Source organism: Cydia strobilella, chromosome 27 (assembly GCF_947568885.1).
Source record: "Cydia strobilella chromosome 27, ilCydStro3.1, whole genome shotgun sequence".
NCBI classification, from domain to species: domain Eukaryota; kingdom Metazoa; phylum Arthropoda; class Insecta; order Lepidoptera; family Tortricidae; genus Cydia; species Cydia strobilella.
In genome coordinates this window covers 6,595,950-6,612,871 of record NC_086067.1, presented here as the reverse complement: position 1 = coordinate 6,612,871, position 16,922 = coordinate 6,595,950, and the positions used below count along the sequence as shown (strand labels likewise).

At 35.9% G+C, this 16,922-nt stretch overlaps 2 protein-coding genes across 2 annotated transcripts in view; one reads left to right on the top strand and one right to left on the bottom strand.

Moving 5' to 3' along the window:
* Window positions 1-16,922, top strand: part of LOC134753608 (putative fatty acyl-CoA reductase CG5065) — a 416,745-nt gene that overhangs the window by 35,487 nt on the left and 364,336 nt on the right. The window lies entirely within an intron of this gene.
* The window catches only part of LOC134753602 (scavenger receptor class B member 1-like), a 61,142-nt gene that overhangs the window by 17,824 nt on the left and 26,396 nt on the right, over window positions 1-16,922 (bottom strand). The window contains exons 2-3 of the mRNA XM_063689531.1: window positions 1,939-2,030; window positions 504-667 (exon numbers count right to left, since the gene is read on the bottom strand). Of these exons, the coding sequence (XP_063545601.1) occupies window positions 504-667; window positions 1,939-2,030 (256 nt within the window). The remainder of the gene's footprint in view (window positions 1-503; window positions 668-1,938; window positions 2,031-16,922) is intronic.

The following is a 16,922-nucleotide window of genomic DNA, read 5'->3' as shown; positions in this document are numbered from 1 at the left end:
CAGCATATTTTGGACATATTTACAGGAACACCAAATATGCATTACTAAAAAACATTATTGAGGGAAAAATTAATGGAAAAAGAGGTAGAGGAAGACCCAGAACATCATGGTGTGATAACATAAAGAGTTGGACCGGTATTACGGACGCTACCACTCTGGGCAGAGTGGCGAAACACAGAGAGGACTTTCGCATGTTGATCGCCGACATCCGTTAGGATATGGCACTCTGAAGAAGAAGTCCAATGTCTTTTCTCTTTCACTCTTATAAATTTCGGTATTTCGCCATAGCCTTCTTGCTATGATGCCCACATGATGCCATAACCCGACCATGAAAAAATGCCCGGTCGGTGATAAAGACAAAGCATGGTACTATTTTATCTTTCCTCTTAAATCGCAATAAGACTATCTTTCTCTATCAAAGAGTCTAAGGCCCTTGTTTGCTCCATTCAAATTTCCTGGCTTAAATGAATTCTGTATTATTTCCTCACGCAAACTAAACTTACCTGTAAACATACGGTCCCACTTCTTTCACGACTATTTTTTCGGCATTACCCGCCATGTACTCCTCGGCATTCGTCACGTTGAACAGGAATATACGGATGTACAAGTCGACTTCCGGTTTCTTCCACATTTCGAAAATCTCGCCGCCATCTTGGAGAACTACTTTCTGTGAATTAAATTAAAATAGTTATTTGTTATACAAGGGTGCAAAGTTGTATTTTACCCGCGAGTGTGGAATTGAATCCTGAGCGTAGCGAGTGTTTCAACACACGAGAAGTAAAATACATTTGCACCCGTGTGTAACACAAAACTTTTCCCCTCACTATAGCGAGGAAAGTGCAACATCCACAGGCGTTAGATCATCTTCATCACTGGAATCACTAATTTTTTTACGATATTATAACAGAAAACACTAGAAATTCTGATTTTTACGTGAGTCGGTGAGAAGAACAGTAAACATTTTGTTGACAATGTTGACATTTCTGTTCTGACGTATGAAATGTCAACGATGCGTTTTGAAATTGCATCGACTCAACTTGTGCGTTCAGAATTATATTTAACATCATTACAAAAAATCTAACGTTTCTTATGGAATTTTAAGGTTTATGACTTAAAATTATAAAATAAAGCTAAATTTGGTATTTTTTATTAGATTCTCAAACCATTTATTTAATGATAATTAATATCGAACGAACCATTATCATGAGCGTTTTACGTTTTGTTATCTGTCAAGCTACTTAAACACGCTCCATCCAAGGTCAAATTACTTTCCCCACTAGTGGATAAAATGCGTTTTTCCCCGCTTGTTTTAAAGGATAATAGACGGCTTTCCGAGCTAGTGAGGGGAAAAAAAATTAAAACCTACGCAATTATGCGAAATGCCTTACATCATTTTGGAAAAGAGCATACTTCAAACTGTTGAAACGATTTTTAGGGTTCCGTACCCAAAGGCTGTCTGTCTGTCTGTCTGTCCGTCTGTCACCAGGCTGTATCTCATGAACCGTGATAACTAGAAATTTCAAATTTTCACAGATGATGTATTTCTGTTGCCGTTATAACAGCAAATACTAAAAACAGGATAAAAATATTTAAGTGGGCCTCCCATACAACAAACGTGATTTTTTGCCGTTTTTTAATATTTTAGGGAATTTTCACTCCTTATTCATAATTTTGCTAAATATTTATCCATCTTTGATTAATCATGGTAAACAATAGATACCTATAGCTCAATAAATGTTAGTGAATAAAAAATTATACAGGTTGAAAAAATGGCGCAGTTAGACGTCAAAATACCTTTGTGTATATTAGAACGTACTGATTTTATAAAAATAAGCATAGAAGAATTTTGAGATCTGTTTTTCTGGACCTACATCTACAGTGGCGTCAACTAGTGAGCACAAAAAACGGTAGCCCTCGTTGTGGAAAACGTAAACTAACCTGTTTAAAGAGGAATTCGTAGGGATGTGCTATTAAGATGAAACAGCCAGCACCGATAGCGAAGAATCCCAGCATCAGAAGTATAAACAGACCTGTAACAAAAATAAAATAATTTTACACTCCATGCAGTAGGTTCAGACCCTAACTTAGCAGTAAGAAATAAGGTAGTGTATAGGCAAAGAGGATATAATAGGATAGAGCGGTACTGTCATAGTAAGTTTTGTAGCCACAGTAAATTCACTGCCATCTATCAACAAACGATTAAAACTAAAAATGAAGATATATAAAAACAACATAAAATTTATTAATATATAATAATAATAAATAGGCCTTTGTCATCTGTGTCAGATGTTTCAAGCAGCATCGCGGTTACGAGTGTTACGACTATTAATATATGGATAAATGGTTATTTTTATTTGCATTAATTTTTTTCATAGGATTTTGACCCATGTTCTTTCACTGATATGCGTTAAAATCGTTAAATATCAAACGAAACCGTCAACGCCATCTATTAGAGAGTAGGCTAAAGGTAGTGGCGCCATCTGTTCGAGAATCAAATTTTCTTGATTTTCGAGGCACGTTTTTACCTTAGACTGTATCCATCTATTACGGAGTTATATCTAGTCATTTAGTCATTTATTCAATATTGCATTGTCATGTACATAATAAGGTGTTACATTTTATATAGCCAGTTCACGACACCCTGTAAGGGCACACAATAGTACAGTTTTTCTATTCTATTAATTCTAATTTACATATTGTAATTAAGGTAACTTGTAATAAGGGAATCTATCTTTGGCATAGGGAATATTATGCAAAACTCCGTAGGAGGCGCCACTAGCACAAACAGTAAACAAACCTTATTTAAGCTTATTGTGCCTACTAATCTGTTAATTTTTTACTGCGACAATAAATGACTTTTTATTTTATTTATTTATTTATTTTATTTCCTGTTGTATCAATGCCATATTTATTCTTTATTCGTAACAAATAATCTGTGAAAACTTGTCAAAAAACTGTTTACGGCATAATATAATAAATAAATAAATAAATATTATAGGACATTCTTACACAGATTGACCAAGTCCCACGGTAAGCCCAAGGAGGCTTGTGTTATGGGTACTCAGACAACGATATATATAATATATAAATACTCAAATACATAGAAAACACCCATGACTCAGGAACAAATATCTGTGCTCATCACACAAATAAATGCCCTTACCGGGATTCGAACCCAGGACCATCGGCTTCACAGGCAGGGTAACTACCCACTAGGCCAGACCGGTCGTAATGTATATTATGTTACTCTATGGTTCACAGCTTGTGCTAGTGCTGCACTCTGGCGGCAGAACATTGCAATAATACAAAAAAGTACAGTTACCCAGTGGGGAGCAAAGTAGTTACAGTTTAAGCTAATGGTAAAGACCATGTTAGCTTGAAATCAAATATGTGTATTTCTCAAATGACGATGCATTTCTTAGAACAGGAGGAATTTTCTTAGAACATTTGTATAATTACCACGGATTTAAGTACTAAGTCAAGGTGGACTAATAGGTGCCGGTTGTATATATGTAGCCTTTGAAATGACGGGTTTAGTGTTGACAGTGTTGTGAGTCGACGTCGAGACGCCGGATGTTATGAGTTGTGTTGATACGCCTTGAAGAGTGTGGTCTTTATTAAGCTTATTGAAATGTTACATTTCTAAATAAATAAAAAGGTAATCCAGCACATGCTTCGTCAAAACACAAAAGTAATCCGCACAAGCATCGTCCTGACCTTATTCTACATAACCACAAATACAAAACACAATTTCTGCAACAAGCTTCGTCAAAAACAACCATAAACTAATGCCCATTCCCACCCTGCACCAAGCCCGGCCGAAAAGTTCCCATTATGCTTGCAGCATTCCGACGCTGTATGGCGACGGAAACCTGTTGGACCAGCCAAGATCCAGAGCGGGGATCATTACCCCTCTCCCTTAAACGCCTGCCCAACTCCCTAAAAAGCTCCAGAGCCTTATTACCCCAGGGTGCAGCAGTCTCCACAGCAACCGTGTGTTAATATGAATTCGTATTTTATTAAAACAATATGGGCACCGACTGACACACTATACTTTTTATAGTAAACTAGCGACCCGCCCCGGCTTCGCACGGGTAGTTTAACCAATTTACACAAAACCTTATTAAATACTCCTAAACCTTCCTCAAGAATCACTCTATTCATACCGCATAAAAACAATTTTGTCAGTTGCAAACAATTTTTTCAAATTTCGCATGTTACTTGACGTCGAACGATATGGCAGTCGGCCCCCGACTCTAGTTTGTTTCAGAATTTTAAAAAAAACGGATGCGTGACATACGCGAAAAACATTGCATTACCGCCATTTGACGTTTAATTAGTTTGTAAGTATAAAATTACTTTGTTTTGTTGAAGCTTATGATATAGGTGTAGATAAAGCAGTGTATGTAACTGTACATAATTAGGCATTAAAATACTCGTGTGATCCTTTTATGAAACTCATTTCATTTGTTTCATAAACCCACACTCGAGTTTTAATGCCTTTCATTACGTAGCAGTCACATAAACTACTTTTTTTTAAATATTTATTTCACAACATATGATTACAGTACAAATTACAATAATGTCAATTTATAAGAATCTACAGTGTGATCGTCATAAATTTAAATAATAGCAAAATAATTCAAATGAATTAATTTAATTAATTATACATTTTATGAAATTAATTGATTAACTATTTGCAAAATGTATAAAAATATGCTAAAATTTAGTACGTCCGCAGCAAAAGATGCTAAGCGGGCGAAGTGTTCAAAATGATCTTGACGCGACTTTATTGTTAAAAGAATAAGAGCGTGTCAAGGTAATTTTGAACACCTCGCCCGCGTAGCAACTTCTGCTGCTGACTGTACACCTCCCAAGTCCCAGCTTTTTTTACACGTCATAGTCCTAGAGGCCTCTTGTTCATTTTTTTGCACATAATAAATATTTGCTGTCAGTTCTGAACAGACTATTGACAACTCTATGGACATATGTCAGAATACTCCGCGCGAGCATTCCAATTTGAAAGCGGGGGGCATCTAAATATTTTGTACCGAAATATGTACTATCGGTGTTTATTACTATAGTAACTTACTTAATGCTGGGACTGACGGGTGAATTTTATTATGTACAAAATTTGGTACCGCAGGACTTAGGAGGTAGGTACCAATTAGTGAAATCAATACATTGCGAAACGTCTTAATGTCATAAATACAACGTGAGATTCTATCAATTTTAAACAATTGCCCGATAATTGCACGATAGCGCAAAACACACACGCTGCAAAAACAGGAAATAATTGGTAGGATTAATAAGTGTAAGTAATAAGGCCTTACTAATAAGCAGTGATCGCAATAGTATAAATACCTAAACTTATTAGAACAGTCATGAAGTGGAGACTTCCTTGCATTATTTTTTTGGGACTTCCCGGATTAACAAATCCGGGACTTTCCGGATTAAAATTATAGTAATGTCTGTGGATGTTTAAAGATCGTTTTTAACGTACAAGTGGATTTTAAGCGTCAAAAAGAAACAGACATGTGATTGAAAATATGGAAAGAAATAGTAATATATCTACAAGAAAATTATAATAGTTTTGAATATGATTCTGATTCTGACGATATTGACGATATATAATTTTGTATTTAGATTTAAGAAATATATTTAGAGAGTTACAAAAAATATTATTTACGCCTATATTCATTGTATTGGACAAAAAAGAGGAATGCATTGTTTTTTTACCATATTTAAGACTAGTACCTGGGAGACCGAGCTATGCTCGAAAAACATATACAAACTCAAAAATGCGCGTTTTCCCAGAGATAGCCCTAGCAAGATCGATTCGTCACCCCCGAAAACCCCCATATAGCAAATTACATCGAAATCGGAGCCGTTTCCGAGATCCCCGAAATATATATAAACATATGTCGGAATCGTGGGCGTATTTTACTATCGGCAGCGCATCAGAACCTTCAATCGTGGATGACGAGGGCTTTCAATGAAATACGATATTCAACTCACAGTCTTTACTACACAAGACTGTTTACAAATCACAGCACGTTACATTTCCTTTCCAAAGCAAACCAGTGGATTAGACCCAGGAACCGCCAACGTCGTCATCTCCCGTTCGTGCTCATCAGCAGATTGATTGACAGTATCACTTCAATTGTTCTGCATTCTATTGTTTAGGCAGCGCACTCTATGACGACTTGGTGGAACTGCGTTGAACGCCACTCAGATGTACTGTAACACCCTAGTTTGCTCTATTTGTCAAAGATTGCATGAAAACGCCTATGAAAGGCGATAGATGGCACAATTCAGTCATTCTCCGACACATATATACAAGAATTGCTCGTTTAAAGGTATAAGGTATAAGGTATAAGGTATAAGGTATAAGGTGCACCTGCTAAACTCGCTCCTCGAATCAGCACCAAACTGTGATGTGTTTGCGAGTGGATGGTTGGACGTGTGTTATGAATGCTTGAGGTTCTGCGAGACGAGGAATGAACGGCCTTCTTCTGTTATATGTTAATTTAGATTTGTGTACTATGTGTATGAAATGTCTATTGGTTTCACAGTGCTTTGGATCACTGTTATGCTGTGAAATGTAATGAATAAAAAATAAAAATAAAATAAGATTATTTACTTATTACGTTTCCGGGACTTTTGTCACGCAAAAAATTGTAGTCGTAAGGAAGTCTCCACTTTTTGTCTATATTCTACTAAGTTTAGGTTTTTATACCTGTCTATTCCGATCACTGCCATCACTGGTAATAATTAAAATCTTATTCAAACATAATTGGAGCATCCTGTTCTCGAGAGAGTGCAGCAGAACAATAGGATAAGGAAACATTTTTTTTTGCGCTCAGTTCTTGTTGTTATAATTAAAATAATAGATTAATTAAATTGAGCATGTTATGAACTTTCTTATGTTGTTGTTAACCTTTTCGACGCCGTGTCAAACACAAAAGCAGTCATCCAGACGCCAAGTCACCGAAGTGTCAAAACTGAAATTGAACTTTATGCATATGCATGTAGGTCTATGTTGCTCAGTGGTCTATGACCAATTATCGGTCTTTGGCGTTGAACCTACGGTGCGTATATATCGGTCATTGGCGTCCAAAAGGTTAAAAGATATTTTATTTTTGTATAAAATGTACTGCGGATGGTGTATCGAGACAAACCTTACTGGTTTAACGGTACTTTTGTAATTAAATAAGTTGGATATTGTCTGTATTAACATGAATAAATAAATAAATATAACATGTTTGATCCTTTTTAGGGTTCCGTACCAAAAGGGTAAAAACGGGACCCTATTACTAAGACTCCGATGTCCGTCTGTCTGTCCGTCTGTCTGTCACCAGGCTGTATCTCATGAACCGTGATAGATAGACAGTTGAAATTTTCACAGATGCTGTATTTCTCTTGCCGCTATAATAACAAATACTAGAAACAGAATAAAATAAATATTCAAGGGGCTCCCATACAACAAACGCGATTTCGACTCGCACTTGGCCGGTTTTTGTCACTATTTTATTTTTCTGTCACTATATTAAGATCACTACGGTTTTACTCTATTATTTTTAGTCGCTTTCGGCGACATGTTTCGGACTCTTCGGGAGTCCTTCCTCAGGCACGAGTGTCTGCGGCGGCTGTAATCCGTGCTCCGTGAATATTTTGAAATATGTCTCACGATAGTTTAATTTCGATTAACGCTGTCACTGTTGAGAAAATTAAATATAATTTAAGTATATTATATTACTTTGTAACTGACTATACCTACGTATAAAGAATGATCCAGTTTGTCTGTATTTGCCTTGAAAAACTTCTATACGCATATGGTAGTATTTAACTGTTATATTTACGTATTCCGCATTTTATCTCATTAAGCCATACATTGAATTCAAATATAATTGTCTAGACTTTTCATTTTTAGGGTTCCGTACCCAAAGGGTTAAAACGGGACCCTATTACTAAGACTCCGCTTTCCGTCTGTCCATCCTTTTGTCTGTCTGTCACCAGGCTGTTGAAATTTTCACAGATGATGTATTTCTGTTGCCGCTATAACAACAAATACTAAAAACAGAATAATATAAATATTGAAATGGGGCTCTCATACAACAAACGTGATTTTTTTTGCTGTTTTTTTCCTTAATGGTACGGAACCCTTCGTGCGCGAGTCCGACTCGCACTTGGCCGGTTTTTTTATTCATAGCATGATTCGACCCTGAACCGCTGTCAAATTTCGGTTTTGTTAGGAAGTTTCCTATCTGTACGGTAGTACTATTACTTTTATTCTTTTTTTTTTGACGCAGGGGTAACGTGGGGAAGCCGGGGGGGGGGGGGGGGGGGGGTGTTATGTGGAACCCCAGAGGATGGGGAGGAGAATACCCACTAACATCCCCTGCGGCGTCACCCTCTCAGACGTTGTATGGGGGCATCATGGGCTCGCGCATTCATTCTTCCACCATGCCCCCGTCTATTACTTATTCTGTGATAAGGCATAGTATGTATAAGATGTATGTTACTCTATGGTTTAGCACGTGCACTAGTGCTGCACTCTGGCGCCAGAACATAGCAGTAATACTGCCTATTGAGAGGTACTACTAAGTTTTGCGATTGTTATTGTACCCTCGTTGTAACTGAGAATGTGAACTTTACTTCAATGACATTAAGGTCCATTGATTATTAAAAGAGTTATGGTTCGTGTTGACATTATATTGGTAAATATAATATAATTAGATCATGACCCTATGTATTTGATTTCGGGACACGTGCTTGTGTTTAACGAATTATAATTAGCCTCATGCAAGAAGTTTATATTTGAACTAAATATGTTTTATTCGGATGTTTGTTACCGTTATATCATGTTACAAATGCATTTCCGTTTTTAAATTACCATTTAATTACTTAAAATTATAAATAAAAAGTACAAAAATTTGCCCGCGAAAAGCTAGTGAGCGAAACGCTCGAAACGCCACGTGACGTCACGCGTTCGACAGATTAGTGTCATTAGTAGCAAACGTCAGTTGGGCCGCCCAACGTGTGACGTCATCACGCTCTGTCGAATTCGCGCCAAAAATTATGAGCGTTTCAACCGCTGAAAAATTTTCAACATTTTAAATATTTTTTAATAAAATAATGTTAAGGTTTACAAAAGTATTTTTATCATTTCCGGTGTTCCAACGATATAAATTATGAATCCAAAAATAAAAATAAATTCATGCACGGAGCTAATTATCATATACTAATAAGTCATGTTATCATATAATAAACATATATTAAAATTACTTTTCTGTAATTTATACCTTAAAATAGGTTTATTCAATAATTTTGCTTTCACGACAAGGCGTATTGTGACCTAAGATATACTTACATATACATATAGGTACATATATAAATCGGATCTTGTAAATGCTCGAATTTCGCGCCTTTTTCTACTGACAAAGTTATTTGACCGGCTATAATTTTTTAGATGGTTTAATGGATATAGAGTATCTAATAGGGCAGAATTTGTGACGTTTTCAAGTAAAAGGTACCACATTGTCGCTTACCATAAGGACGAAATTTGCTAGTACGTATCTTTATACAAAAAACCTCTCAGAGCGTTCTTATGGCAAGCGACAAAGTGGCAACTTTTGCTTGCCTCTGTTTTCTATGTCAAAAAAAGATTTCCACAAATCAATAAAAAAATTGAGGACACTACGTGACTTGTGACACGATTCATCACTAACATATAATTTGACATAGTTTTATATGACATAACATTTTATCTAAGGTCTTGGACATAAAGCATAGTTTGATAAACAATATGTTTGTAAACATATACTGGTTTTAAATAAAACATGTAGTATTCGCTATTCGCCATGACATATATACAGAAATATGATATATCCGTCTCCTATAAGCTCCTAACCTAGTTGTTGATTAGCGAAACGATATTAATCTTACACCTTTATTAAGCACTAGCTTTTTCACCTCAGCAGCTCGAATAAGCCTACTTTCCTCACTCCAGGGAGTGAAAAAAGTAGCTTTTTAGGGTTCCGTACCCAAAGGGTAAAAACGGGACCCCTATTACTAAGACTTCACTGTCCGTCTGTCCGTCTGTCTGTCTGTCACCAGGCTGTATCTCATGAACCGTGATAGCTAGACAGTTGAAATTTTCACAGATGTATTTCTGTATACTAAAAACAGAATAAATTAAATATTTAAGTGGGGCTCCCATACAACAAACGCGATTTTTTCGCCGTTTTTTGCATAATGGTACGGAACCCTTACTGCGCGAGTCCGACTCGCACTTGGCCGGTTTTTTATTCATTTAATGAAGGCCATGAACTGCCACTTCATACTTCTATTACAATTTTTTTTTGTTTTTTTTTCTCTGTATAATTCGAAATAAATTTTAACCTTTAATATGTTCTCACTACTGAGGTGAAAAATTATATGTGCAACACGAGAGCAAAGTTATTTTACATCTCGTGTTTTTGAGTTCCTCGCTACGCTCAAGATTCTAACTCACTTCGCTAGAAAAATTACAGAATCTTTCGCCATCTCGGGACTCAAAATAAACACTCGCAAGAAAAACCAACTTTTTTTTCTTGTTGCACAAACTACAAAGACTGTTGGTGTTGAAGTTGACTGATACAAAGACGCCGAAACAGAAATGCAGCTACAATTGACATCCGAACGTCACTTTATAGAAAACCTCGGCAGTTCATGTTAAGTAATTAAAATTAAAACTGGCCAAGTGCGAGTCGGACTCTCCCACCGAGGGTTCCATACTTTTTAGTATAATTTGTTGTTATAGCGGCAACAGAAATACATCGTCTGTGAAAATTTCAACTGTCTAGCTATCACGGTTGATGAGATACAGCCTGGTGACAGACGGACAGACGAGTCTTAGTAATAGGGTCCCGTTTTTACCCTTTGGCTACGGAACCCTGCCTTTGCCTCCTCCTTTTTGGTACGGACGGCTAAGGAATGGAATGCGCTCCCGCCATCTGTATTCCCTGATCAATATGACCTCGGTCTCTTTAAAACAAGAGTGAATAGGCTGTTACTGAACCGGTGAGCTCCATCTTAGGCCCTGTCTTCACTTTCCATCAAGTGTGACTAGGGCCAATCGCCGATCAGTTTATAAAAAAAAAAAAAAAACCCTAAAAATAATAAAATTAACAATGTAGCATTAAAAATCCACTATGCCTGTTGCTTCGATTCTCTTTGTCTGAAATAATTAAATAACTGACTGAAAAGTAGCCAAACCAGTTTAGTATTATTTCCGCAACTGAGGCCAATTTTCTCAAATCGCCGTTAGGACCTTGGAAACATTTTTGCCTTTTTTTTATCTTCCGTGGCTAAATATAACTCTTTTTTACGTCATAGTCTAGTCATTAACCGCTTTGAGGAAAAAACCTATTGCTTTGATAAATATTAAGACCTTAAGGTGCAATACGTTCAGCCAGCAGAGTTTTTAAAATATAGTAGCGCTTTTAAGGGTTCCGTACCCAAAGGGTAAAAACGGGACCCTATTACTAAGACTCCGCTGCCCGTCTGTCCGTCTGGCCGTCTGTCCGTCTGTCCGTCCGTCTGTCCGTCTGTCTGTCTGTCTGTCTGTCACCAGGCTGTATCTCATGAACCGTGATAGCTAGACAGTTGACATTTTCACAGAATAGATGATGTATTTCCGTTGCCGCTACAACAATAAATACTAAAAAAGTACGGAACCCTCGGTGGGCGAGTCCGACTCGTATTTGTCCGGTTTTTTCATTGTGATTGACATCTGCATATGCAATTTATCTTGCTCATGGTTAAAAAAAACAATCTAACTTTAAATATTTGAAACGAAACGCTTCCTCGTATTTAAACCCAACTTTTTGCAAACAACTTTTTGCCTCAGCTAAAAATAAAACTAATTAATAACCATTATCTATAAATAACTGCATGGAAAATTTAAGAAACAAACACGTATTGAAACACATATTAAATCACATTTAGAAACGGGTCTATCGCGAATTTATTTTGTTACCTTTATCAAAGATAGATATAACTCCGTAATAGATGGATACAGTCTAAGGAAAAAACGTGCCTCGAAAATCACGAAAATTTGATTCTCGATCAGATGGCGCCACTAGTTTTGGCCTACACTCGTATAGAGGGCGTTGACTGTTTCGTTTGTTATTTATAATTTTAACGCATACCAGTGAAAGAACATGGGTCAAAATCATATAAAAATAATTAATGCAAATAAAAAAATCATTTATCCATATTTAAATACATTTTATCGTATTTTTATAAGTATTTATTTTTAGTTTTAAAGTGTGTCGACAGATGGCAGTGAATTTACTGGGGTTACAAAATTTACTATGACAGTACCGCTCTAGTATAAGTTACTCTATGCCTTTATTTACCGACGTTTCGACACAGGTTTCACTGGTCGTGGTCGCGGCTAACGTATTGAAACAACTTGAAAAAGGGCGTAGGTGTACCTATTTCTATGTTTATTATATACATAGAGTAACTTATACTAGAGCGGTACTGTCATAGTAAATTTTGTAACCCCAGTGAATTCACTGCCATCTGTCGACACACTTTAAAACTAAAAATGAAGATTTATAAAAATACGATAAAATGTATTTAAATATGGATAAATGATCTTTTTTATTTGCATTAATTATTTTTATGATTTTGACCCATGTTCTTTCACTGATATGCGTTAAAATTGTTAAATAACAAACGAAACCGTCAACGCCATCTATACGACAGTAGGCCAAAGCTAGTAGCGCCCTCTGAACGAGAATCAAATTTTCTTGATTTTCGAGGCACGTGTTTTCCTTAGACTGTATCCATCTATTACGGAGTTATATCTATCTTTGTTGTATATAAAGTTTCTTAGTGTGTTAATCGATATACATATTTAACTGTTAACATGGCCTTCTGTACCCGGATGTAAAGGGGTATTTTGCCATTTTCTGTCAGATATTGGTAATGAATCAAAAGATTAACCTGTGGAAATAACCGCTGAATCATGGTTTTTCCAGTAAAATGTAATTGTTAAATAAGTTTAAATATACCCCAAGACTTGAGAGACGAGCCTTCTGACAGAAAATTTAAGAGCCGTTTGAGAAACTTTTTATTGGATAATCCACTGTATTCCATAAAGGAGTTTTATGAAATCACTAATTAGATTTATTTAAATAGTACTTTGCTGACATCGGAATTGTAAGGTTTATTGTAATTTACTTATTTGTTAGTTTAATGGTGACCTTAATTTCTGTGACATAAGTGCTCAATTTTGTTTATTTATTTTATAGCTTAATAACGACCCATTCCTGGAGACTTTATTTTCTAAATAATTGTTTAATTTATTGAATGATTTTTAACCTATTATTTTGAATTTAACGAAACTGCTGAAATACTATTGTAATTTATTAATTTTAAATGTAATTCTGATTGTCTCTGTTATTTTTCATATTCAATTATTCATAATGTAAAAAACCGACAATCACAATATAAATTCCTAAGAATCTACCATGTGTAATTTTAAGTGCAATTGTATATTGTGAGATAAATAAATCATATCATATCATATCATATATCTCAGCGTAAGTATGTCACCCTCGGCAGTAGCTCGGTCATTCTACTTTTACTGCAGACTTTTTTGTCCCCAGAAGAAAGTATTTGAATTTTATATTTGTAAATTATGTAATGTATTTAATTGTATATCAATAAAAAGCACATTTTAAGGCTGCACTAAACGATACCTTGTAGCCAAAGTAAAAAGTATTTTATCCATTTTTATATATTTTTTAGCGTTCCGTACCCAAAGGGTAAAAACGGGACCCTATTACTGAGACTCCGCTGTCCGTCCGTCCGTCTGTCCGTCGGTCTGTCTGTCACCAGGCTGTATCTCATGAACCGTGATAGCTAGACAGTTGAAATTTTCACAGAATAGATGATGTTCTCTTGCCGCTATAACAACAAATACTCAAAAGTACGGAACCCTCAGTGCGCTAGTCCGACTCGCACTTGGTCGGTTTTTTAAAGGTAACAAAGTTGATTATGAGTGAAAGAGCTGGGGACGGTAACAAAGTTGTATATTTGCCTACTCCAGGCTATAAATACTAAAAATAAAAAAAGCCAAGGGTCAAATATTGAGGCCTATTCTGTGCCTATCATTTTTAGTAGCTAGTGTAAGTTAAAATACATTACTAATATTAAAATTTCAAGATTGTTTGAAACCGTAAAAACCTGCAGCAAAGATTTATATAACTCCGTATAAGATGGATACAGTATACAGTCTAAGGAAATAACGTGCATCAGAAATCAAGAAAATTTGATTCTCTAACAGATGGTGCCACCACGTTTTACAACCTTTGGCCTATTCTCGACTAGATGGCGTTGACGGTTTCGTTAGTTATTTAACAATTATAACGCATATCAGTGAAGAACATGGGTCAAAATCATATAAAAATAATAAATGCAACCATTTATCCATATATAAATACATTTTATGGTATCTTTAACCATCTTCATTTTTAGTTTTAATCGTGTGTCGATAGATGGCAGTGAATTTACTGTGGCTACATATTATTATTATTCATTTATTTTCATAAGACACGGTACATAGGTGTTACATTGAAATATTACTGCCAAACTGCGAAACAGTTTTAAACTGATAAAACATAACTTAAAAACGAAACATAACTTATTATGACAGTACTCCTCTATCCTATATTTCCTCTTTGCCTGCAGTAAAAAGTAGAATGACCTAGCTACATATTTGCGGCGTCTGGGGTTGAAAGTTGAAACCCTTGGGCCGTGCGCCCGCGCGTTGCGTCTATAAGAAGCTATCAAAGTATGGATGGTATAGAAAGGATCGCAATCTGTTATGGCAGAATTGTTGTAAAAGTGACCGCGTTAAGCTTTAAATAATAGTTTCTAATCTCTCCGGTGGCGCTAGTTAGGCTCTGGGTCATGAGTATAACATGAACCATATAAGGCAACAAATAACCCGACCAAATTACGTAGGTTGTTTTTGGTAGTATTTCGGTGTATGGTGGCGCCGCCTAATTACTGTTTTTTGATGGACACTTTTCATACATAGAGATTTGGCTCCTTTATATAGTCTCCATGTATCAAAGCGCCTTATTGAAGCTTCTGGTGACCAGAGGGCTGGCCAATATTTTGCTCAGCGGATCAGCATTGCTATCCAGCGGGGCAGATTGCTAGATTTGATAATAATATCCCTGAACTTTTTCCATACTAGGATAAGATAAGTATAACTTCTTTTTCACATCACCAATTCAAAAAAGGGGTTTTTCTTCCGTGCTAGGAGGGATCAAAGTGGCACTTTTCTTCCCTGCTAGGAGGGATGAAAGTAACACTTTTCTGTTCTAGGACACTATTTTTGCATTTTTATTGCACATTATTTTTTTAGCTTATATAATATTTTTAAACATCATAATTACCTCATAGGTGATGTGAAAAGCAGTATGTGTCACATGGTAGCAAAATTATTTCCATCTTGGGCGTAACACACTTGAATCCCTCACTACGCTCAGTATTCTACTTTAGAATCCCTCGTTACTCTTGGGATTCTATTATAGAATCCTTCGCTTCGTTTAAGATTCAATGTACGCCCTCGCCGTAAATATGTCATTTTGCTCCCTTGTAAGTTGTACCACAATCTACTATTTATTACTAGGAAGAAGATATTAAGGAAATGTTTTCGCAAGGTGTCAAATGTACAGGTATTTATGGAAGTTGAATGACCATATGGTGTTAAAGTCATTCATTGAGTTAATGGTTATGGCCGGCCTTCTTTTTGACAAATTGTTATTGTTTCTTAAGCTAAAGTAAATGCATAGAGTAACTTATACTAGAGCGGTACTGTCATAGTAAATTTTGTAACCCCAGTAAATTCACTGCCATCTGTCGACACACTTTAAAACTAAAAATGAAGATTTATAAAAATACGATAGAATGTATTTAAATATAGATAAATGATTTTTTTTATTTGCATTAATTATTTTTATGATTTTGACCCATGTTCTTTCACTGATATGAGTTAAAATTGTTAAATAACAAACGAAACCGTCAACGCCATCTATACGACTGTAGGCCAAAACTAGTAGCGCCCTCTGAACGAGAATTAAATTTTCTTGATTTTCGAGGCACGTTTTTTCCTTAGACTGTCTATCTCCATCTATTACGGAGTTATATCTATCTTTGGTAAATGTAAAGCGAGACGTTTTTATGTTTTAATAAATTTTAATTAATGTAACATAATATGTAGTTGGTTTTTAGGGTTCCGTACACAAAGGGTAAAAACGGGACCCTATTACTAAGACTCCATTGTCCGTCTGTCCGTCTGTCCGTCTGTCTGTCACCAGGCTGTATCTCATGAACCGTGATAGCTAGAGAGTTGAAATTTTCACAGATGATGTATTTCTATGTGGGCGAGTCCGACTCGCACTTGGCCGGTTTTAACGTGATTCCAATTAATGTGTGTTTTATACAGTGTGGAAAAAATGAATGGGCCCTGGAGGGAAAGGACCTCAAAACCTTTAGTTAGCTCATTTTGCTTAAAGAAAACATTCTTTTATTTTTAAAACTAGCGATACTCGAACTACTAGTAATAGTTATTTGTTATACAAGGGTGCAAAGTTGTATTTTACCCGCGAGTGTTTCAACACACGAGAAGTAAAATACATTTGCACCCGTGTGTAACACAAAACTTTTCCCCTCACTATAGCGAGGAAAGAGCAACCTCCACAGGCGTTAGATCATCTTCCTCACTGGAATCACAAATTTTTTTACGATATTATAACAGAAAACACTAGAAATTCTGATTTTTACGTGAGTCGGTGAGAAGAACAGTAAAAAATTTGTTGACAATGTTGACATTTCTGTTCTGAGTGTTCTGA